The sequence below is a fragment of the Schistocerca piceifrons genome, chromosome 3 (assembly GCF_021461385.2).
Source record: "Schistocerca piceifrons isolate TAMUIC-IGC-003096 chromosome 3, iqSchPice1.1, whole genome shotgun sequence".
Taxonomy (NCBI): domain Eukaryota; kingdom Metazoa; phylum Arthropoda; class Insecta; order Orthoptera; family Acrididae; genus Schistocerca; species Schistocerca piceifrons.
The window spans coordinates 502,886,267-502,910,507 of NC_060140.1; the positions used below are offsets into that span (position 1 = coordinate 502,886,267).

At 38.5% G+C, this 24,241-nt stretch overlaps 1 protein-coding gene across 1 annotated transcript in view; it reads left to right on the forward strand.

Moving 5' to 3' along the window:
* LOC124788272 (cytochrome P450 4g15-like) overlaps window positions 1-24,241 on the forward strand; it is a 154,819-nt gene that overhangs the window by 24,737 nt on the left and 105,841 nt on the right. The window contains exons 4-5 of the mRNA XM_047255481.1: window positions 12,708-12,798; window positions 18,343-18,528. Of these exons, the coding sequence (XP_047111437.1) occupies window positions 12,708-12,798; window positions 18,343-18,528 (277 nt within the window). The remainder of the gene's footprint in view (window positions 1-12,707; window positions 12,799-18,342; window positions 18,529-24,241) is intronic.

Below are 24,241 nucleotides of genomic sequence, written 5' to 3' on the forward strand. Positions count from 1 at the left end.
ATTAACCCCAAAGAAATTCAGTCACAAGTTGAATACATGCAGGCAGGAATTTGCGGTGTAATAATGTTCACTACTCACAGCATTTTTAAATTTTAACAAACTGAGTATTTTTTCAAAAATACAGTACCACTTATCGCAATTAAAAATCGTTCATTACTGGAATAATAACCGCGTGTGCGAGGGCTTAAATGAAATGGTACAATATTAAACATTAATGTAAACTTCCGAAAAATTACAGAAATGAATTAAAGTTACAGTCCAGTCTAAAGCAGTTTAAAGTTAAAGCTCTGTAATTGCAAACCAACGCAATTCTGGCTGATGATCACCTTCAAAATTAATCACAGTAAAGTTCAGCCTAGATCGCCTATCCCAAAATATTCAGTCCACAGGATAGAAATATTTTAGAGTATTCGTTATCGATACATGCCAATATCCCGAGTGCACAATGCAACGAGTTTACCTGATGCGCAATTTTCCAAGTTCTCAAGTTGAAAATATTTCAGTGCGTTCACTATCAATACACGTCAAAGTTACAGATACTTAGAAATACTTGGATTCACTCATTAGGTGGCCTATTACCGAACATACATACCGTTCCAGATCTCATCTTTGGTTGATGCGCAAATGCAAAAAGCGAACACACTTCCGACTCCCGAAACATACTTAAAAGTATAAATTCTGTTTTGTATATATGTATTGTACATGAATCTGCAGGTAAATTTCTTGGATTTTTATTGTTGTTCTTAATTTTCCTCTAATTTAAATAGTTTGATCACAAGTAATGGTTTTGTTCATGTAAACGTTACTTTGCCTTGTTATGTTGCCAAAAAATATAAAGAATCATTACACTCATACATCCCTAATTATGTGTACTTAGAAATTCTGCCGCTGCTTTCAATATTTCGTATCTCATTTGTTTGAAAATCGAGATTTTTTTATGTGAGGAATGTAAATTCCAGTCTGAGAATGACAACTGAGGAAGCTAGTTGGCGACTTTTCCGTCAGAGTCTTTTAAAGAAGGATATATTCACCCTCTTTGTGCTCCAACAGGAGCGTTTTTCGGCTGGTTTCGTTACTTTCCCTACGACAACAACGTATGTAGCTTATATAAGGCATATACTCAGTAAACTTTTGACAGTTTATTTACATATTTAGACTTATTTACGTAATTTGACACAGCAATTACGTATGCATAGTATGAGGCTAACACAAAGTCGTTTGCTTTACTTTTTTTTCAGTACTTTGCTCATCGCCTGCAATTCTCGAAAACACCCAGTTTATTAGTTGTATCATAAAAGTGTAAAAATGTTATTAGAAATATTTTATTGAATTTGCGATCTTTCCAATTTCACATAATTTTTGCTAGTCATTGTAAGTTCATTTCAGGCAAATTAAGACCCTTTTTAGAACTTTTTGTTTCTTGTTGGACATATTTGTATAGGCTTGAAGTGCTCATTATATAGAGACAGTGCGTCATAAGCATTTATCAGTGTAAAAATACTGACGAAAAATATAGTCTGGTGACCTCAGAAACCTTGCGATGGCCCTAGAACCGTTGTCATGTGTTCACAACGTCATTAAAACTACATTTACGCCTCAGACTAGAAGTTACGCACATATACTGTACATGTGCAACTCTGAAACTCTCGATGTGGGTAACGATAATTATGTCAAAAAAAGTTTCGAAGTTGTACGAGAATATCATCTTAAAAACCTATAGCACAAATTTCGACGATCTGCCATCAATAGAAAATATAGAAGTTGCCACCACCTCAAATGGTACTTTTCGTAACCAAATATAGTGGTTTTTAGGGTTTTTCTCGTGAATCTGTGTGAACATATTTTGCTTTTGCAAGCACCCTAAGGTCCACCCAAGATCAAGCCTAATGCAAAAGAAACTACCGATTTGCTCAAGTTGCCTGGGCTGGAGAAAGTATGTAATGTTTAAATTTTAACCCTGTACTGTTGAATAGCTACAGTATGCTAGTTCTTCTGGTAGGTGTACCAATGGCCACTAGACCGGGCATTATGCAAAGCAGTTGACTCTTTATCTCTGTGATCAATAGAACCTTAGATATGACACCACCAACATCACCACCCCTACCACCCCCCCCTCACACTGAAGAACAGCCTTTTCATGTTCGGCTTTTTGGAATATATGGCTGCACTGTCATGCGTGTAATGTTTAATAAGAAATTATATTGATTCTGTATTTCATCCTATTGCGTATTTTTGTGTATTTCCAATATTCCCTGAATTGTGTTGTGTTTAAACCGTTTCAAACCTTCTTGGACATAATCACAAAGATTGGGCTACTATATTTGAGATGAGGCCCAATCACACATCTTTCCCCAGGCCCAGTCCTGTTTCTCAGTGGCCCTCTCTCTGACACATTCTAAACTTTGGTTGGTGCAAGAAGGGTGAAAATGAAGGGACTCTTATATTGTCTTAGTCCGTAATTTCCGAGAAAGTGACGGTCAAAATTTTGATGCATCTGCTAACAAATGAGTCAGTAGTGTATTGGATAAGAGCACAGTTTCAAATGTTTTCGCTCCATATTCAAATGTTTTCGCTTGTTGTTGCAGAAGTATGTGACATCAATTGTTCCAACATTTTTTATAGGTCGAGAAATGCTATGGGATTATTGACAAAAGAAGTGAGTATTTCAAGTCATAGATTTTATCATCACAGATTTTATACAACCATAATATTTGCTTTGATTTTTTACTTCTCAAGAGTCCATAATATTTGCTTTGATTTTTTACTTCTCAAGAGTACAAGTCCCCAGGGCGATGCATATCATAAAAATATTCAAAGAATACACATTCATAGCACCCAGAGCGCACACGAAACTACTGTGGCACCACAGCTTGTGGCCTTCTGTAGTGGTATCGTGAGCTACTGTTCATACAGGACGCCACAAATTCCACATAGTTGCACAGCTTTCAATATGGCGTCAGTTTGAATAATATGAGCGGGTAGGAATGTTACTGAGATGGTTACAGCATTAGAATGTGACAAGTGTTTGATACAGGGAAGACGAAAACCAAATGTTGGATCCGAAAATAAATTTCGCACGGGGATAAATCAGTGGCCACAAACACATTTATAAGAGAAATAACACTCGAAGCCGAAAATGTCTACAAAGGCAAACTAACCAAAAACTTATATATAAATATCGCCTGCAGACACACCACCGTTCCAAGATTTTAAAATCTTATTGTATTCGTTGATACAGGCATTTCAAATAACTAATTTTTATTTTAGAAACTGCCACATCACACTCGGGAGCTATTTCTTGCATATAATCCACAAGTTAACAATGCTTGGTCTCACAAACCATGTTTATACAACTCATTTTTTTGGTTACCTGTATTACGTTTATTTATTTCACACACACACACACACACAAGCACACATACACTGCGTGGAAAATTAAACATTGCTTCTGTTCTTGTTGTTCCGGAAGATGCGAAAATGTACCTGCCAAACTTTTTTTTCACTCTTATCAGAGATAAAATGAAAACACGCTGCAATCAAATCGAGTACAGTAGCAATTACTCCACGGTAGCCGTGGCAGAATGCTTGTTTTGAAATACTGCCACCAGGGAGCAGTGATGGAAGGAAAGTGGCACAACAAAGTAAAATGAAGGTGAACTTTTTGTGGTGTGACTAAATTTTCGTCTCTTAACATGCGCCACTAAATGCTGGGAGTTCGCACACGCAATTGCAGTGTGCCACTAGCCACAGCAATACTTTTGTTGCGGGTATGAACCCGGCTTCAGAGTACATGCAGTATTCCATGGCCAGTGGCTGCGCAGAAGCCGCCGTAAGAGAACGGACAACAGTTATGGTGGGGGACAGCGGGATAACGCGGAAGGAGTCATGTATACTCTGTCACCATCAGAATAAACTTGATGTAAACAAACACAAACACGATGACTGGTCAAAAGCCGTAGCACATGTACACGGTTGTTGTTACGCTCTTGGAAGTAGGTCCAATGTATGTACATATTAGATGTATGATTACTAAGTTACATTGGATGAGACTTTAAGATATTCTAATGCATTAACAGCCATCAATGTTTTTTTTTTTTTTTTTTTTTTTGATCAGCCTTTAGCTATGTAGTTTTCATTTCAAAAATCGTGTACAGTCTCAGTTTCTGTACTGTTGTGCTCTGATTGTCAGGCTGTTGATATGAAGTATGAAAGTAGTTGAGGCTACTACCTTGGCGGGTGGCCTCTATCAGTTTCCAATTTCGAGAAAATGGAATTTATGCAGCCGCTCACTTCTGACCACAAGCATGCGAGAATGAAGTATTCATAACATACCTCATATCTTCTAAATGGTTCGAGATATCGAAACGAGATTTTGGCAAAGAATAGCATAAAATGAGCAGAGAACCGTATTTTGTAATATGGTCAACATATGGAACTTTCTTATCTGCTTCGATATACCCAAAGCTGCAGTTTTTATTTACTTTTTGTTTTCAGTTCGGTACTGTAATTTTTAAAAAGTCACTGCCCGCTAGTGAGAAGAGAATTTGCTAGTATTAAAATAAAAGTGAAATTTCTTCTCTTGTGTTACAGCAAGTTGACATGATGATGTTTTCTGTAAAGTATTGACATCTCTGATCGCCTGTTGGTTGTTTAATAATATACTCTGTTTCAAGATTCTGTCACAGTAGCCATTGCAAGGTGAGTTTGTGCAATATATGCTGCGTTTTGGCAAAAAAGCAAAATTTAACGTGGCAGTTAGATGAATGTATGCGTTATACGAAACTCATCACTGATGACACTTCTTTGAAGAAAAAATTTAACAATTTAGTTGGAAATAAATCTTCAATTCTGTTACAATTTCAGGGGAATTCTGTAACCCAGAGTATGTTTAATAATGAACAGCTGAGACTGGAACTTACGAAAGTATTCTCCGTCTACACCTCAGTTATATTTGACATACGAAAAAATACAGCAGATAGTATACCATCTTTCCTTTACTATCCCTATATGGAGTAGGGAGTGAATCTTCTTATTATAAATATCTTGGAATTCATCAGTGATATTGATTTTGACGAATAATTGATAATTGGCAGGGTTCTGCAAGTCATCAATGTGTTCACAGCTTCAGAATCACAAAATACGTCAGTTCTACTCTGCAGTAAAAATGTAGGATTCGTCTATGAGAAATAGCAAATTTAGTGCCTGTGTATCAATGGATAATAAGGGTACAGAAATACGGTAGTCATTATTTCATGCCGGTAGGGGTGGCCGAGCGATTCTAGGCGCTACAGTCTGGAACCGCGCGACCGCTACGGTCGCAGGTTCGAATCCTGCCACGGGCATGGATGTGTGTGATGTCCTTAGGTTAGTTGGGTTTAAGTAGTTCTAAGTTCTAGGGGACTGATGACCTCAGAAGTTAAGTCCCATAGTGCTCAGATCCATTTGAACCATTTGAATTACTTCATGAACTGCTTGAGACTACTTATTAAAGTTAAAATAGATTATAAATATATATAATCTATCTTTAACATATCAAAAGACAAAGTGAAGATCACCACTTCACTCTGAATGGGGATAGAAACAAAAAATGGTACTATTTTCTGCAAATTATTTTCATATTTTTCAGATGAAAAACAGGGAGACAATTCTTTTGTAAGTTTCCACTCCAGTCGTCCACTATTAATAATACTGTGGGTTATGGGATTCATGGAAAACTGCAACAGATTTGGCGAGTTATTTTTGCCTTAACTGTTAACTTTTTCTCATTTGAAGAATTACGATCAGTTATGAGTAACAGCTACGTTTCTCTTGTTGACATGTTTAATTTTTCGTCTTTTGCCAAAACACAATATAATTTGGAAAAATTCGCCTCGCGTTAGCTATTGCGACTTAATTCTGAACAGTAACATAAGAGAATAAATTTCATGTTTATTTTCATACTAGTAAATTCTCCTTTCAGTAGCTGTCGAAGACTCTTAAAAAAATTACAGTTCTGGATTAAAAAATAAAATATAGCTTCTGCTATATCACCGTAGATAATCATATACCGGTAGCAAAATACTCTCCTCTTTGCATGCTGTCATTCGCCAAAGTATCATTTCGAGATCTGGGAATGGATTAGGAAATATGAGGTATTTATCGTAAAGGCATTTCCCATATGCAGTTACTCCCATCAGGCACCGCGCCGTGTGTCAGCTTCGTTTGCGCGTTTAACTCTTTCGCTACGGCGAACTTCTGCAGGAGTCGGGAGCGATTGTGCCGCTCAGCCGGTGTACTGCTGCAGCAGTCGAGTGCGGCCCGTGCCGCCCAGCCGGTGGACTTTCGTAGCTGTTCCGCCTCGCGTCATATTTCTCCGCTCGAGAAAGACAGGCCGCGGCGCGTACGTCTCGAAGGTAGTCCTGAACTCGCTCGCTCGCTCAGTTCAGCAGACAAAATGCGTTTCTAAACCTCTTAACTCGCAGTTGGTCGTGTAAGTACTAACGAGAATTGCATCTTCCACTGGAATCTGTCATTATGAAGTCTCACTGATTAACAATACTACAGCAAAATTTAATTTAAGATCAATACTCGATTGTTTATAGCATGCAGTCTCTCCTGCTTAACATTAGTCATGACATGCTGGAAGTGGTGCCTTATGCAACTGATAATCATTTTAGCATGATTTTATTTTATTGTACGTGAGTACAGCCATAACAAACTATAAGTTGGCCCATGGACTTCCCATCATTATATGACTAATAACAGTAAGATTCCATAGTAGCGGTTTCAGGTAGAAGATTCGGTTTTCGTTTGTACGGACACGCCTAGTTACGAGTTAACAGGTGTAGAAACGTCGCTTGTCAGCTGATTTGGGCGAGCGAGCGAGTGCAGGACTACCTTCGAGACGTACGCGCCGCGCCCTGTCTTTCTCTTAGGCCTCGTCTCCACTTCACTACGCTCGACTTGAGTGGAAGTCTAAGCTATGCACCATCTAGTGGCTTTGGTCAGTGTCTGTAGTTAACAACAGAGTCACTGAAATGCCGTGTTGTTAACCTCAATTAAATTTCTACTAGACGTGATGTGGCAGATAAGCGATGTACTGTGGAGGAAGCTCTTTCTCTCATACTGGGTAGTGACTTTGAAGATGAAAGCGACTCGTCGCCCGAATCTGACGATGAACGTTGAACACCTATTGTAGCTGCTTCTACATCAGGTACACGTGCTACTCCACGTGTTCCATTGACATCCTCAGACTTGGATTTGTGCACAGACACGATACACAATATGAAAGACCTGTGCGATTTGTATAAATATTTTCCCGAATAAAGTCCAATAACGGCGATAACACTATGAGTGTGAAAGCAGGACAGGGCAGAGCCACGGGAAGCGCGAAAACTGCGCCGTGCAGCGGGCACGGCCGGGCGGGACTGGCGCTCCCCCACAGCGCACGGTGCAACAATCACGGCGCCGGCGTGAAAGGGTTAATATGAATACTTACTTCTCGCGCATCTGCGGTCGGAAGTGAACATGCTACATAAATTCCATTTTCTCTAAACTGCAGAAAGATAGAGACCTCCTCCCAAGTCTAAAGCAAAATTCACTATCTTAGCTAAATTTCGTTCGCAGAAACATATGTAGTAATATGCACCAAACGCAAAATCATTGTAAACTTTGTCTCGTACTTAAATGCGAATATCATGTTAAGTATGACCAATATTGAAATTTTAGGCACTTCACCATGAAGCTGACATATAAAGCTATAAGTAAAGTGAAAATAATATTTTTGCCGATTAGTTTCTGTTAAACCTTATGTGAAAGATTGCAGGCCGTATGGTTCGAATTTATTGTCACTGCGCGTAGCCAACTGGCGCGCCGAAAGCGGGCAAAGTACCGGGCGATCAAAAAGTCAGTATAAATTTGAAAACTGAATAAATCATGGAATAATGTAGATAGAGAGGTACAAATTGACACACATGCTTGGAATGACACGGGGTTTTATTAGAACAAAAAAAATTACCAACGTTCAAAAAATGTCCGACAGATGTCACTTCATCCGATCAGAATAGTAATAATTAGCATAACAAAGTAAGACAAAGCAAAGGTGACGTTCTTTACAGGAAATGCTCAATATGTCCACCATCATTCCTCACAAATAGCTGTAGTCGAGGAATAATGTTGTGAACAGCACTGTAAAGCATGTCCGAAGTTATGGTGAGGCATTGGCGTCGAATGTTGTCTTTCAGCATCCTTAGAGATGTCGGTCGATCACGATACACTTGCGACTTCAGGTAACCCGGAAGCCAATAAACGCACGGACTGAGGTCTGGGGAACTGGGTGGTCAAGCATGACGAAAGTGGCGGCTGAGCACACGATCATCACCAAATGACGCGCGCAAGAGATCTTTCACGCGTCTAGCAATATGGGGAGTTTTTTTCGGTTCTAATAAAACCCCATGTCATTCCAAGCATGTGTGTCAATTTTTACCTCTCTGTCTACATTATTCCGTGGTTTATTAAGTTTTCAAATTTATAATGACTTGATCACCCGGTATGTGTCGTTAATTTCGACTTGCCGGCAGGCGCGAAGCCGCCCCAGTCAGCACTGCCACCCGATTGCCTTTGTGCGCTGCCTATCTACATAACAAACGGATATTTTCCACGCTGAGCATGCCACCTGGCAGTGGATGCCTGGTAGCCCGCCCCCTCCCTTTCTGTGCGCACCCTTAAATAAGAATGGAGCCATTTCTGGTCATTATTGACTCTTAGGGTGAATAAATGATGGCCAGGTTGTCGACGGAATCGGAATATCGACATGTTCATTAAAAGTAATTCTGCCAAAGTGTAAGCAGTTCTGTGAACCCTACGATTTATACTTTTACTGACAGGTGAAGGATTACATTCACCCAATACAGAGCTGCACTATTCTTTTTGCACAGAAAACGAAAATCAACGTAGTAGTGATGCAATGAATAAACTAAATGCCTGCTCATACTGTTGAGAATATGCTTCGACATTCATGGCTCTCCGTGAAATTGTTGCCAGACTGCGAGGTATTTAGGGTCGTTAACAAGGTTGTTTTCATAATGATATTCACACTAAAAAATGTGACTGGCATACACAACTTCTCATGTCACTCATAGTACTCTGAATTTTTATTCTTTGAATATTTTTATGATATGCATCACCGTGGGACTGGTGCTGCTGAAAATTTAAAAAATCAAAACATCTATTAATGTTGCATAAAATTTGTGATGATAAAAGTCCAAATAAGATTTGAAGTGCTTACTTCTATTGTCAGTAATCCTGTTGTATTTCTGAATCGCATTAAAAATATTGAAGCAATTGTCACATATGTCTATGACAATAATCTGAAACAAACATTCGATTTGAACATAGAGCAAAAAAATTCGAATCTGGCCTCTTACCCAATACACTGCTGTTCGCCTGGTTTAATATCACGTACACAAACTAATCCAGTAGCATCAAAACTTTGTCATTTTCACAGAAATTGTGGACCTATACAAAATAAGTTCCCCTTTATTTTCATCCTTCTTTCACCAAATGAAGTTTCAAGTGTGTCCGAGAGTGACTTATGGTGGATTCTCGTTCTAAGAATAATCCAAAGGACAGTTTACAGCACTATTCAGACACTATCAAATATGGGCATTGAAGGCCTGTCTCCATATCCAGCAAGGCAAACACAACTGCATGTCTGAAGGGAATTCTGTAGTACTATTCGGACAGTGCAAAATACAGACCTTGCAAAACACTAATGCAAACATGACAAGAATAACACTGCCACTCCCTATGTGGGAATCACATGAGAAGGTGTGGTACGTTTCTTAAGTTCAGGTTGGTCCAGGACATGTACATGGATAGCCAAAGTGGTTAAGGCTAGCACGTGTGATAAGTGGGAAATCCAGATTTGAGTCCTAGTTCTGGCACTAAGTTTCACATGTCATTAATCATTTGTACAGCTGATGTATACGTATATTCACAGTTTGTAAATACATGTCTTGCATTCTGGGGAAATATCAGTGTATTACGGATGTCATAATATTTGCACTGGCGGTGCATCCCCTCCACCTGGCAGTAGACAGATGGTTATTGTCAGATGGTGGGTGGGGAGGTGGTGAGGTTGCAGAGGATGCATTTTGCGTATTGGACCTGCTCTTGTCATATTGATACTAGCGTGCGAGTCCATACCAAACAAATTGTAACTGTAACCTTCATTTCAGTTGAGCAGATTCTTGTGAATCCTTATTTCTGTCGCTTCCTTGATAATGTCGTCCAAGTAGCTGGTTGCTCGACATAGCACCTTGCCAGTCTGAAAGCCAAAAGTGAGGCATTCCTCTATGTTATACTCCGGTATAACAGATTTGTTTGTATGTTCCATTCAAATATGCATAGTTTACTCCAGAAACTCATTCAGCAACTGTCTGCCATGCTGTCACACTGCTAGTGCACAAAAAGAAACCAGTGTATTGGACTTTGCTTATGAGGCGAACGAAGTATTTTGTGTAGTGAATATTTTAAAATTCGGTTGCCTGTATACTGGGCCAAGACATGAATCCAAAAGTAAATAAGGTGAGTTTGCTGTTGGTAAAGTAATGAATAGTGAAGATGAGTGCTGTGTTTCATGAGAATTACTTTTCATTTTTGAAATTTTAGTGACGGCTTTATAGCATAACAAGCCTAGTGAAGATTGTAGAAAAACAAGACAGATTCAAATTTTGGGTGATGTTTCCCGCATGTCCCATGTCACATGCTAGGAGGCTGGGATTCCCATCGATGAAACTTCACTGCCAAAGGTAAATTCAAACCCGCGACTAACTCTCATGAAATATATTTTTGTTTTACTTATTTGGTGAATACACACCAATCTACTCTGCTTTCTGAAAATAGAGATGTAATAGGTCACCACATATGTGCAATATGGTCTGATTTGCAGTAACTTACTTAAGTCAACAGCAGTACTCTAGAAATATTACTTGTTAAAAACTACAATTGAAATCTGTAAAGAAAAACAGTAGGCTACATTCTGGGTAATGAAGATGAATAGAAGCAGTTCAAAGAACAAACACTGTGTTGACATCTAGAATGAAACCATACTCATTTAGAAACATCTTTCTCTCTTTACAAATTCCAACAATCCTTCTTGCATTCCATCTCTATTTTAACATTTTATTTTTGACAAATTCATTTCAGTGTGCAAATCTATCATTATTTCAGAAGAGTCCTGAACAGCTCCTTCTCCATCAAGTAAAATAGAAAATTGATGATAACCCTATTGTTGGTACAAAAAGGGCAAAGAATCATTATGTCCATAATTAAACTGATGCTGCTTCACATTTAAACCTCTCTAGTCCTGTCTGAGTTTTTTTCCAAAGACCTTGTAAAATAATTAGAGTTACTGAGGGTGCTACAGGCTTGGGAGGTTTTGAACTTTCAGCTAGATGCCATTGTGGTGGTAAGAGTCCGGAAGATGAAATGTATTGTGACTTGTAAGGACACAGATCTATCATTAATTATTTGGTCGTGCATACATACAGTATTTGTTACTCATAACTGTACTGTCTACACATTATTATGTACATGAAGAAAAATGATGAAGCACTGTGCAGTGTTTAAGTGCGCGATTAAATTCAGGAAAGGAATATGTTTAGATGTTTGATACTATGGACTTCTCATCATAGTACTTACAGCTTCAGCAGGGATACATCACTGACTTAACATTTTTTTAAGAGTAGCTGGTATGTTTTCCAGTGCTGGTGGACATTAGGCTCAAAAATAAAAACATTTCAATTTAAAAATTTGAAGCACTAAACAGTGATGTGCTGCAGTTTGTGCCCCTGCTTTCATAATAAGCTTCATTTGCTTGTAAACAGTTATGGCAAATTTCTTATATTACATAAAAAACAAATTGGTAAACAGTATTTGGTTTCCCTTTGTTCACAAATTAATTACTATCTTGTTACATACTTAAATGAGGCATTATGTTTATAACACAGAGAAATATGTGTTTTAACAAAGGCTTGTAAGTATACACCACAATGGCCGCCTTTCAAACTGTCTGATGTTCACGGTAGGCCACATACAGGCGTTACTCTGAACACTTTTTGTAACTGGTTTCAAATAAAGGTTATAAAACTTCTCATTGACCTTGATGCCACAAATACATTGAAAATGTTGCCCTGCAGATCTGCTATCATTACACCTCAGACGGCATGTTGTGTGCCTACCCTCTTGGTGGTGCACGGCACTCTTCAATGATGCCTAGCACCATACACTGAGGGATGCGGACATGGGTTGCTATATGAAATATGTTTGTTATGATCCACTAATCAGCCCTCTCATTTTCTACATTCATTTCAGATACAGCCTGTATATTTGCAACACTGCCTTAATGCTAAATTTATTTTGCAGACAATATTTTTTTATTCTGTAGCATTACCTAATAACTTCTATAAATGTGTTTTTATGGAATTTTCACATATGATACAATACTGGACGTATGGGTAGATCAAGCCACACTAGATGTAATCTCATTTACAGTTCTGGACGCCCTCTTCCTTATAAATGTACTTTAACCAATTTTTGAGCGGGTCAGTACTTTTGCGGATTCCAATGAGCAGGCAAATATATTCTGAATTCTGTGATGATTGTAATTTTGCAATGAAGGAATAAAAACAAATAAATATTTACATGCAGTATCTTTAATGTTACAGATAATTCTGAGCAGTCATGTACATATTGATAAATCTGTAGAATACAGAATGTTCAAACCATGGCTTGGAGATGGCCTACTCATTAGCACTGGTAAGAATAGAATTTTTTGTGGTTCCTTTAAATAGCAAACTATTTTAACTGTTCCCCTCTATGCTGTTGTCAAAGTATATATGAATATCATTTATTTTCAAATGCAAGAGTTTCTCCTCAGAGAATCATGACTAATTTTTATTTTTCACTGTGTTTCTTCAAAATACTGTAATTTTTACATACATTTTTAAGCCATATCTAAGATATTTTCCTCAACTTGTTTCCAGTAGTCATAAGTCCATCAACAGTGTACAGTTACATCATCTATTGTCATGCCAGAATTATTCTATGGAAATTATGTAATGATATGAAACTGATTGTTGGGCAACACACAAATACATGAATCAGCAAAGAGTTATTGATTTGCTACTCATTTTTTTCCAATTTAAACTGGCACCCTTGCATAGATAATGACACAGACACCTAATGTAGCCATCTAAAGCTTCGTGCATATCTCCTTCCAATCTATATTTTTCAGATTTATGTGACAAATTTAGCACTTAGTGGTGGCATTTTTGATGATTTACTTGTTATTTTGCCCTAGTCACCACCAATACTGCATTTTGTTTTTTACTCTAAGATACTGTTTTGGTATTAATAGAAATGAAGTGGACAGCATGTAAAATATGTGTTTGTCAAATATGATAGTGTTTGTTCTTAGAATCTGACAGTTCATAGAACTTGGCCTGCCATTTGCTTTAATGATGAAGTTAGTCCCAACTATTGAGGCTTGCTGCACTGCACAGTGTACAAACTATTGTACTTCCTCATAGACTAGCTTTGTAAAGACCACTTAAGTCTTAGATGACCGTTAAGAAACTCCATCTGTTGAAATATCTCTACTTCACTTCTGTTTCTTATATGAGGCAACTGCAGCAGCTGAAAAAACTAAATATCTGTTTCAAGTACACAATGTAGAATATATGACCTATTCACAAGAAAAGTGTTCATTCCTTCTTACAGCTTTTATTATCATTTTTATCATTATCACATCATCAACAGAAGCAGCAGATTGCTCTTGTGTTTTCTGATGTCATTAACACACTTCCCATTACATTGTCTCTTCAGTCTTTTCTTATGTCATGAAATTCACATGAGATCTTCCTTTTTCCATATATAACCCATTCACATGATTAAAAGCTCCACCTCCATTTCATTTTCAGGGCATTCATAATTACATTGCCAATCCAGTCTGTTCCCTGAAGTATTTATTTCTTTTTTATCTCCTAGAAGGTCCAACAGTGCTCCCTCATAGCTCACTGAGAAATGCACAGTTCATGAATAGTTTTCACATTTAAAGTTCATGCCTCACTGCCATAAGTCAAAACTATTAATACAGGGGAACATAAACTCTACTTTTCAGGCACATCATAAACCTAGTATTAAGAACACAATTTAGTTTATCAAAATAAGTTCATAAGATACCTTTTGCTGTCCATCCAATCATTGTGCTCAGTTTACCTACATAAGAAATGAAATACCGTATGACATCATTATTAATTTTCACTGTTTTACTTTTGATACATGGAGCCCATAACATTTTTTCCTTATTGTAATTGATTTTCAAGCCTACTTTCAGACTTTGTCTATGAAGCTGTTCCATTTGTTCTCAACATTCATCTGCACCAGAGACAAACAGTTCAGTGTTAGTCAGCAAAACAAAGATGGTCAAAGTAGGTCTCATTAATAAGTATTTGTCCCTTTTTTATTCCTGCCTCTAGGACTGCTGAGAATAGTTTTGGTGCTAAGGAATCTCTTTGTTTGACTGCTTTTTCTATTCTGAATTTCTCACTATCCTGATGAAGTTTAGCTGTATAATTGATATACGTATTCTTCAGCACGCTCACATAGGTGGCATCATTGCCTTGTTTCTTTAGGACTGTAAGTACAGATTTCACTAAATATGTGAATCTGTTGACAATGTAGTAATTTGTATTCATTACTTTATTCTGTAGTTTCAGTCTCAACTTGCACGGGTTTCTTTATGCTTTAAAATCCAGGTTCTGGCTTTGCCTGGACCAAACCAATGTTTTACCTGCATAGCTGAAGATAATTTGAGTAAATGTCTTCTATATCTACATTTACATCTACATCTGCATACACACACTGGAAGTCACCATACAGTGCATGACAGAGGATACTTTGCAGTCAAGAACTTCTCTCCCATGAGGCCACACCATAAACATATCGTCAATGTACCTCCAGGAACAGGTTGGTTTTAAAGACGCTGTCTTCAGCGCCATGTCCTCAAAATCCCCCATAAAAAGATTGGAAACTATTGGGGAGAATGGGCTCCCCATAGCCACTCCGTCAGTCTATTCAAAATATTTGTCATTGAATAAAAAGCTTGGTTGTTTCCTCATCCTGTTTCTCACCAATTAATTGCAAGGATTCTTCCAGAGGAACTCAAGTAAAAAGCACCACGACATCAAAACTCACAAGCAAATCCCAGGGACTAAGAGACAAGGACTTGAATCTCTGAATAAACACCATAGAATTGGGAATGTGATGTTCGCATTTACCAGGGCCAAGAACTGATGCTAAATACTTGGCTAAATTGTAGGTAGGAGTACTCAAATTACTTAGGATTGCTTATGAATCTTGGGTAGACTGTATAATCTTGGTGGAACAGCAGCACCAGGACGAAGATTTTTGAGAATATTGTCAGGTAAAGAACACTTCTTCAGAAGTGAAAGCGGACAAAGGTAACGCCACGGTTCTTCTGCCACGGGATGACTATCTGGGGAAGAATCCTTGCAATTAATTGGTGAGAAACTGGATGAGGAAACAACCAAGCTTTGTTGTCATGTGGTGATGTCGATGTACTTTTTATTCAATGACAAATATTTTGAACAGACTGACGGAGTGGCTATGGGGAGCCCATTGTCCCCAATAGTCACCAGTCTTTTTATGGAGGATTTTGAGGACATGGCGCTGAAGACAGCGTCTTTAAAACCAACCTGTTTCTGGAGGTACGTCGACGATAGGTTTATGATGTGGCCTCACAGGAGAGAAGCTCTTGACCACCTCCTAGATCATTTTAATTCCCTGCATCCTAGCATCAAGTTTACCGTGGAGGTGGAAAGTGATGGAAAGCTTCCCTTTCTGGATGTTCTGGTGTACAGAAAGGATGATGGGACACTGGGACACGGTGTTTATCGAAAGCCTATGCACACGGACCGTTACCTGCATACTTCTAGCTGTCATCCACCATTCCAGTGTACGGGGGTCCTGCGGACATTGGCAAGAAGAGCTTATGCCATTTCAGATGGAGAAAGCTTGACAGGACCATCTCAAGGTTGTTTTCAAACAGAATGACTATACAGATAAACAGATCCATCGTGCTTTCCAGTTTGGACCTTCGCCAGAACCACCAGAAGATACCTGCAAATCAGTGGCTTTTCTACCTTTTGCTGGGAGCATTTCCTCGAAAATAGGAAGAATTCTAAAAAGATATCATATCAAAAGTATTTTTCATCTGCCAGCCAAGACTAGAGCGCTTCTTGGCTCTTAAGGATGACTTTGGTTTGAGGAAGCCCGGTGTGTACGAGATCCCTTGCACTGTGGGAAGGTTTATATTGGTCAGACAATCCAGACCATTCAGGACCAATGTGTTGAGCACCAGCGGCACACACGGTTGCTCGGTTGCTTCAGACTGAGAAATCTGCAGTGGCAGAGCACTGTCCCACCGAGGAACACAGAATGCAGTATGACGAGACACAAATGGTTGCCCCTGCATCTCGCTATTGGCATTGTGTTTTAAAAGAATCCATAGAGATTCATTTATCTGATAATCTTATGAATAGAGACAAGGGTTATCTTTTAAGGAAGACTTGGAACCCAGTGTTATCAGTCATTAAAAATCAACAGTCTGTGTTTCGATCCTCAGAATAATTTTTAGTTTTGGATAGTGATATCTTGATTTCGCCTGTTTCCGCCACTGGCGGCGCGGTATGTTTACTTGTGCTAGAGGGCAGTTATGGCACCTTCTCGCGCACAGGTTGTAGGCCTTCTGCGGCCTATATAGGGGCCGCCGCTTGTGCTGAGAAGTCAGTTCCGGCGAGATCGTGTACCAGCACTCTCACCTGAAGATGGAGGTCAGTTGGACCACTGAAATATTGTGTCAAGATGACGTTATGATCTGGCTGCACACCCAAAAAGAATATTATCTATTTTTACATTTTTAACTTAAACTTTGCCTAAGCAGGTTTTTGTAGGATAATTTCTGTAATTTTCAGTCATGTGCCAACTTACATTTTTACTGGCACTCTCCTATGAATCAAAAAAACTCTGACCATTCTGCTCCCCTTCTTTGAATATGTTCAGTATCCCCTTAGAACAGTATTCGGTTGGTGTCCTCTACACTTGAATGGTATTCAGAGATGAAGGCACAGGTGTCTTGAAAGCAGTCTCCTTTGTAGACTGACTGCATTTTGCTTGTAGATTACACTATATTCATTTGACCGGAAATGTTTATGTTATTTTCGTTCCAGTCCACTGATCCATACAGCATTTAGATTAAGATTTGTAGCCTCACTACCACATTCACACCTGTGGCATTTCACACTTGCTGACTCATAGAATGTTGCCCTGCTGCACAATGCAGAAAACACCTTTTGGGTGACGTTACACATCAGTGGATCTTTGGCAGACTAGAGTCCAACAGACATATGTTACAGCCAAATACCTATGTCATAGCTTTGTCTAAAGAGTCCAAAGAATGGGCATAGTGCCTTCTGTGGTTAGAGACATACAGCAACATCTGAGTCACATATCTTCTATAAGTTTATGTATTGTAAGCTTTGTGAGGTTTTCTGTGTGCTTGGCAACACAACATATCCACTTCCCTCACACAAAGGTGAGGGCTAAGTAAAACTAGTGTTTTGCTGATCATGAAGGATTCTATAGAGATTTGATTCAAAATACTGTAGCCATAACATCAATGCTGACCATTGATGCCCTACAGAGTGAACTTGTCCAACTGTAGGATGTGCTACACAAGCCTTGCTGGACAGTCTAATCCACATTAATGGAAGGGAACAGCTGTGCACTCTATATAGTCAAATATAGTATTGAGATTCTGCATACTGCTAGTAGGTAGTAGAGGGACACCACACCACACACAATGAACAACCAGTTTTCCAGTACACGTTCTGTCCTTGTCACGGTGTGACTTGTCCCACAGTATGTTGCCAGGGCACCTTTTAGTACACACACTATCACAGTGTCTCATACTGATTTTATTCTTAAAAAATTCATTAACTTATCAACAGAAGTGAATATATCATAGAGTATTATCAACATAAAATGATAATATTTTTTTAAGTTCTTACCATCCAATCTCATGGGTAATTTGTAATGCTGATACTAGTATAAATTTTATCTTTTCAAGTAGTCTTTACTGTACAGCCTGCGTTTACATGATAATCAAAAGTTTATATTAGAAAATATACAAAATTAATTACTCATGTTTGATAAATTCAAATAACACTTCCTTTATGTGATGTAAAAAATTTAATTTTTCACACTGTTTCACAATTACAGGTGATAAATGGAGAGCACACAGGAAACTCATAGCTCCAACATTTCACCTGAATGTGCTAAAATCATTTGTAGGCCTCTTTAATAAGAATGGGCAGACTCTTGTACAAAGGCTTAAGAAGGAAGTGGGAAAACCAAGCTTTGATGCACATGATTATCTAAGTGAAACAACAGTTGATACTTTACTTGGTAAGTGATACTTTGCTCAGTGAACAAGGAGTTTTACTTGTATGATATCTGCTGTACTTTATAGTAAGTGATTGTCTTTCTCCAATTAAATTACTAACCTATCAGAGTGACCAAAAGCTGTAACATCAGCACCAGTGAGCAAAGACATTATGACCAACTGCTTGACAATATGTTGTCCCACCTTGGGAACACAATCCAGCAGCAGTCCTGCATGTCATGGATTCAACAAAGCATTTGTGGGCTTCTGGAGGTACATGGCAGCAGAAGTATACAGACAGGTCAAACAATTCCTGTGAATAATGGGCTGGGGTTGACAGATACAGAGCCGGTGTCCGATAAATTTCAGTTGTGTTCCATCAGATTCAAATTAGAAGAATCTGGTGACCAAGATATCAACGTGACTTCACTGTCAAACTCCCCAAACCACTGTAGCATGATTATGGCCTTGTGACATAGTTTTCCTGCTGAAAGATGCTGCTGCTGTTGAGGAAGACATCAAGCATAAAGGGATGCAGATGGTCCACAATAATGCTCACATAGTCAACATCTGCTGTAATGCTTCCAACTACTACCACAGAATCCTTGGAAATCCAGGAAAATATCCTCGGTAGCATAATACTGCCCCAACTGAATTTCTTTGAATCTATCAGAGAGAATGGCAATCATCAACATGCATTGACAATGTTCTAACTAATTATGTATATGAAGATGTGTATAAATTTTGTCTGTATCTAGGTATTTCAGATCATTGTGCATTGTTCATTGAGCTGCCACAGACAGACAGGAACATTTCATGTATGAGAACCCATATGAGCAGGAACTTTAGCAACGAAAACTTGCTAACATTTAATGAGAAGCTAAGAGATAAAACATGGTCTTTTGATTATTGTAAGTCAAGTGACGAAAACTTTGAGAAATTCCTAAATAGTTTTCTTGGAGACTTTAATGAAAGATTTCCACCTAGACTCTGCAGTAGTGAAATAACAAATACATAAAAGTGAATTACCCAGGGCATAAAAATTTCCATTGTAAGGAAAAGGCAACTGCACAGAGAACTAAAATAGAATAAAGATATTGATTTCATTAAATATGTTAGACTCTATAAAACCATATTTAAAAGAGTTGTCAAGGCAGCAAAACAATAGGCAAATAACAGGCTAATTTTACATCATAAAAATGAGACAAAGGCTGTGTGGTCTGCCATTAAATCTGAGTTAGGTGTTAAAGCCTGTAGCCAAGAAATTCCAGAAGTTGACATTGAAAGAAATACTATTGTAAATCCAACTCAAATACCAGAGTACTTTAATGAATTCTTTATAAATGTAGCAAAGTCTGATATAGATGTAACAGATTATCACAACAAAGTAAATCCCTTTGGCTTAGGCGAAAACTCTGAAAACTTTACAAAATTCTCAAACTTTTTTTCTGTGGAGGATGTAGAAAATGCTATTCTAACATTAAGAAACAAAAAATCTGCAGGTTGGGATGGAATACCCACCAAAGTTATTGAAGTGGTACACAATAGAATTGCAAACCCACTAGCTCACATAATAAATCAATGTTTTGAAAAGGACTGTTTCCCAGAGGCACTGAAATATGCTGAAGTCAAACCACTCTTCAAGAATGGATCAAGAGAGATCATGGGAAATTATCATCCTATCTCAATTCTCCCAGTCCTATCTAAAATATTTGAGAAACTTGCTGTTCCACAAATCCAAAACTTCATTGCAAAATATTCTGTTATTCTAAACAATCAATCTGGTTTTCAGCAGGGTAAAAACAGCATTGATGCAGTAAACAGTTTCATTGAGAAAATAAGTATATCATTAGACAAGAGAAGTAAGGTAGCAGGAATTTTCTGCGACCTCACAAAGGTGCTTGATTCCATAAACTTGTTGTTTACAAACTTGAAAAGTATGGCAGTGCCCTACAATGGCTTAAATCCTACTTATCCAACAGAAAGCAAAGAGTTAGAATTTCTTCACATGGCACATATTATTTTTCTGACTGAAAAAAAAAATATCTCAGGATATTCCACAAGGCTCCATATTAGGCCCAGTCCTATTTCTCTTTTATGTTAATGACTTACCTTTAAATATCAGCCCCCATCAGTTCTGTTTGCAGATGATACTTCTGTCTTAGTTGAAGATCAGGACTCAGAAAAAATTCCCAAATCTGTGATCAGTACCTTAGAAACTTGGTTTCAGTTAAATGGGTTGAATCTAAACATATCTAAGACTCATGTGATGCAGTTCGAAAGCAAACAGTCAAAATGTGAGCAGATTAAGATTGTACACAACACCCAAGGTATAGAAGAAGTTGGCTCAGTCAAATTCTTAGGTTTCAATGTTGATAAAAATTTGAGCTGGCAGGCACACATTGAATACCTGGCAATCAAACTGAGCAGCTTTGCATTTGCAGTGCAAATATTGTCAACTGCAAGTGACATGTACACATGAAAAGTAGCATATACAAGCTACTTTGTATCCATTATTAGGTATGGTATTGTTTTTTGGGGTAACTCAACAAACATAGTGCGGGTACTAAAAATAGAGAAAAAAATCTTACAAAATTTGTGCACTGCAAATCACAAAGAACCATGTAGACCATTGTTTAGAAAACTTAAAATATTAACTCTGCCATCCTTATACATATATGAGATTATTATATTTTTGTACACCAGACATGAATTATTTGAGGGAAACCATTTTGTCCATTCACATGATACCAGAAACAAAGAAAATTTTATGCTCCCCACCCACCGCCTCAGACTGTATGCCCACGGACCTCAATATATGGGAATGAAAATTTGTAATCAATTAAAAGGGAACAAGTTGATGCAGATGAATTTAGGTTCACTTAAAAGAAAGCTATATGTGGTACTGACACTGAAGTGTTATTACTCAGCGGATGAATTCATGTGGGACGAACTGGAAATTTGAGCTGGGTACAATGTGTTATCCGTATAGTGTCATTATTTATTATAGTGTTATTATTTATTAATGTAAAAATCATTGTAATTGTTTTATAAATTTTTGGCATGTCTCCTGTACACAAACCAAATGGATTGCAAATGTACGTCATGAGATGAATAAAACACAATTCACAATTCACTGGCCTGCATTCATGGTATAGTGCACATTTCAAGCAGTTGTTCATCTGGGCTATAGCTTATGTGAACATGACCATCATCCTGGTGGAAATAGAAACATAATTCATCTGATCAAGTGATACATTTCCATTGTTTCATGCTACAGTCTCCATGATCTCATGCACACTGCAGTTGTAGCTTATGAGATTGTTGGGTCAACAAAGTAATATGTAGTGATCATCTAATGTGGAGCTCTGTGATAAACAGTATATGCTGGACACTGTGCCCTGAAACACTTGTGTCCACACCAGAAGTGTATTCTGTTGCCACATCTCCCACAGACTGCCATGTGTTCTGCTTTACAAACTGGACAAATATCTGAGCTCCACGTTCTGTGATGAGTCCTACTCCTAATTTCACTGCCCTTCGACCACTTTCCATAGATGCTCAAAACAGTGGCACATGAACAACCAACTGGCCCCACCATTTCTGAGAGCTGATGCCTTGGCAGTGGGCCATAACAAACTGTCCTTTGTTGAAATAACTTATATCAGTGGATTTCCCATTTATAGCTGGAGCATTGCTAGAATGATTCTCCTATTGTCTCTGCCCCACTTATATATTCTCCATACCACATCAAATGCCCACAGTGCCACCAGGTGGCATTTAAGCTCACAGTGAACAGTCATCATAATGCTTTGCTTTATCAGTGTATAACAACCAAACTTTAATAGAGAACACAGTAAGATGAGCAGTACTGGAAAAATTTAAACATAATATCAGTTAAAGCCCCCCCCCTCCCCCCCATGAACCATGGACCTTGCTGTTGGTGGGGAGGCTTGCTTGCCTCAGCGATACAAATAGCCGTACCGTAGTTGCAACCACAATGGAGGGGTATCTGTTGAGAGGCCAGACCAAAGCGTGGTTCCTGAAGATGGGCAGCAGCCTTTTCAGTAGTTGCAGGGGCAACAGTCTGGATGATTGATGGATCTGGCCTTGTAACACTAACCAAAACAGCCTTACTGTGCTGGTACTGCAAACGGTTGAAAGCAAGGGGAAACTACAACCGTAATTTCTCCTGAGGGCATGCAGCTTTACTATATGGTTAATGATGATGGCGTCCTCTTGGGTAAAATATTCCGGAGGTAAAATAGTCCCCCATTCGGATCTCTGGGTGGGGACTACTCAAGAGGACGTTGTTATCAGGAGAAAGAAAACTGGCGTTCTACAGATTGGAGCCTGGAATGTCAGACCCCTTAATTGGGCAGGTAGGTTAGAAAATTTAAAAAGGGAAATGGATAGGTTAAAGTTAGATATATTGGGAATTAGTGAAGTTCGGTGGCAAGAGGAACAAGACTTTTGGTCAGGCGAATACAGGGTTATAAATACAAAGTCAAATATGGGTAATGCAGGAGTAGGTTTAATAATGAATAAAAAAAATAGGAATGCGGGTAAGCTACTACAAACAGCATAGTGAACGCATTATTGTGGCCAAGATAGACATGAAGCCCACGCCTACTACAGTAGTACAAGTTTATATGCCAACTAGCTCTGCAGATGATGAAGAAATTGAAGAAATGTATGACAAAATAAATGAAATTATTCAGATAGTGAAATGAGACGAAAATTTAATAGTCATGGGTGACTGGAATTTGATAGTAGGAAAAGGGAGAGAAGGAAACGTAGTAGGTGAATATGGATTGGGGGTAAGAAATGAAAGAGGAAGCCGCCTGGTAGAATTTTGCACTGAGCACAACTTAATCACAGCTAACACTTGGTTCAAGAATCATAAAAGAAGGTTGTATACATGGAAGAAGCCTGGAGATTCTGACAGATTTCAGATAGATTATATAATGGTACGACAGAGATCTAGGAACCAGGTTTTAAATTGTACGACTTTTCCAGGGGCAGATGTGGACTCTGACCACAATCTATTGGTTATGACCTGTAGATTAAAACTGAAGAAACTGCAAAAAGGTGGGAATTTAAGGAGATGGGACCTGGATAAACTGATTAAACCAGAGGTTGTACAGAGTTTCAGGGAGAGCATAAGGGAACAATTGACAGGAATGGGGGAAAGATATACAGTAGAAGAAGAATGGGTAGCTTTGAGGGATGAAGTAGTGAAGGCAGCAGAGGATCAAGTAGGTAAAAAGACGAGGGCTAGTAGAAATCCTTGGGTGACAGAAGAAATACTGAATTTAATTGATGAAAGGAGAAAATATAAAAATGCAGTAAATGTAGCAGGCAAAAAGGGATACAAACGTCTCAAAAATGAGACTGACAGGAAGTGCAAAACTGCTAAGCAGGGATGGCTAGAGGACAAATGTAAGGATCCAGAGGCTTACCTCACTAGGGGTAAGATACACTCCTGGAAATTGAAATAAGAACAGGAAGGGGAAACTTTATTGACACATTCCTGGGGTCAGATACATCACATGATCACACTGACAGAACCACAGGCACATAGACACAGGCAACAGAGCATGCACAATGTCGGCTCTAGTACAGTGTATATCCACCTTTCGCAGCAATGCAGGCTGCTATTCTCCCATGGAGACGATCGTAGAGATGCTGGATGTAGTCCTGTGGAACGGCTTGCCATGCCATTTCCACCTGGCG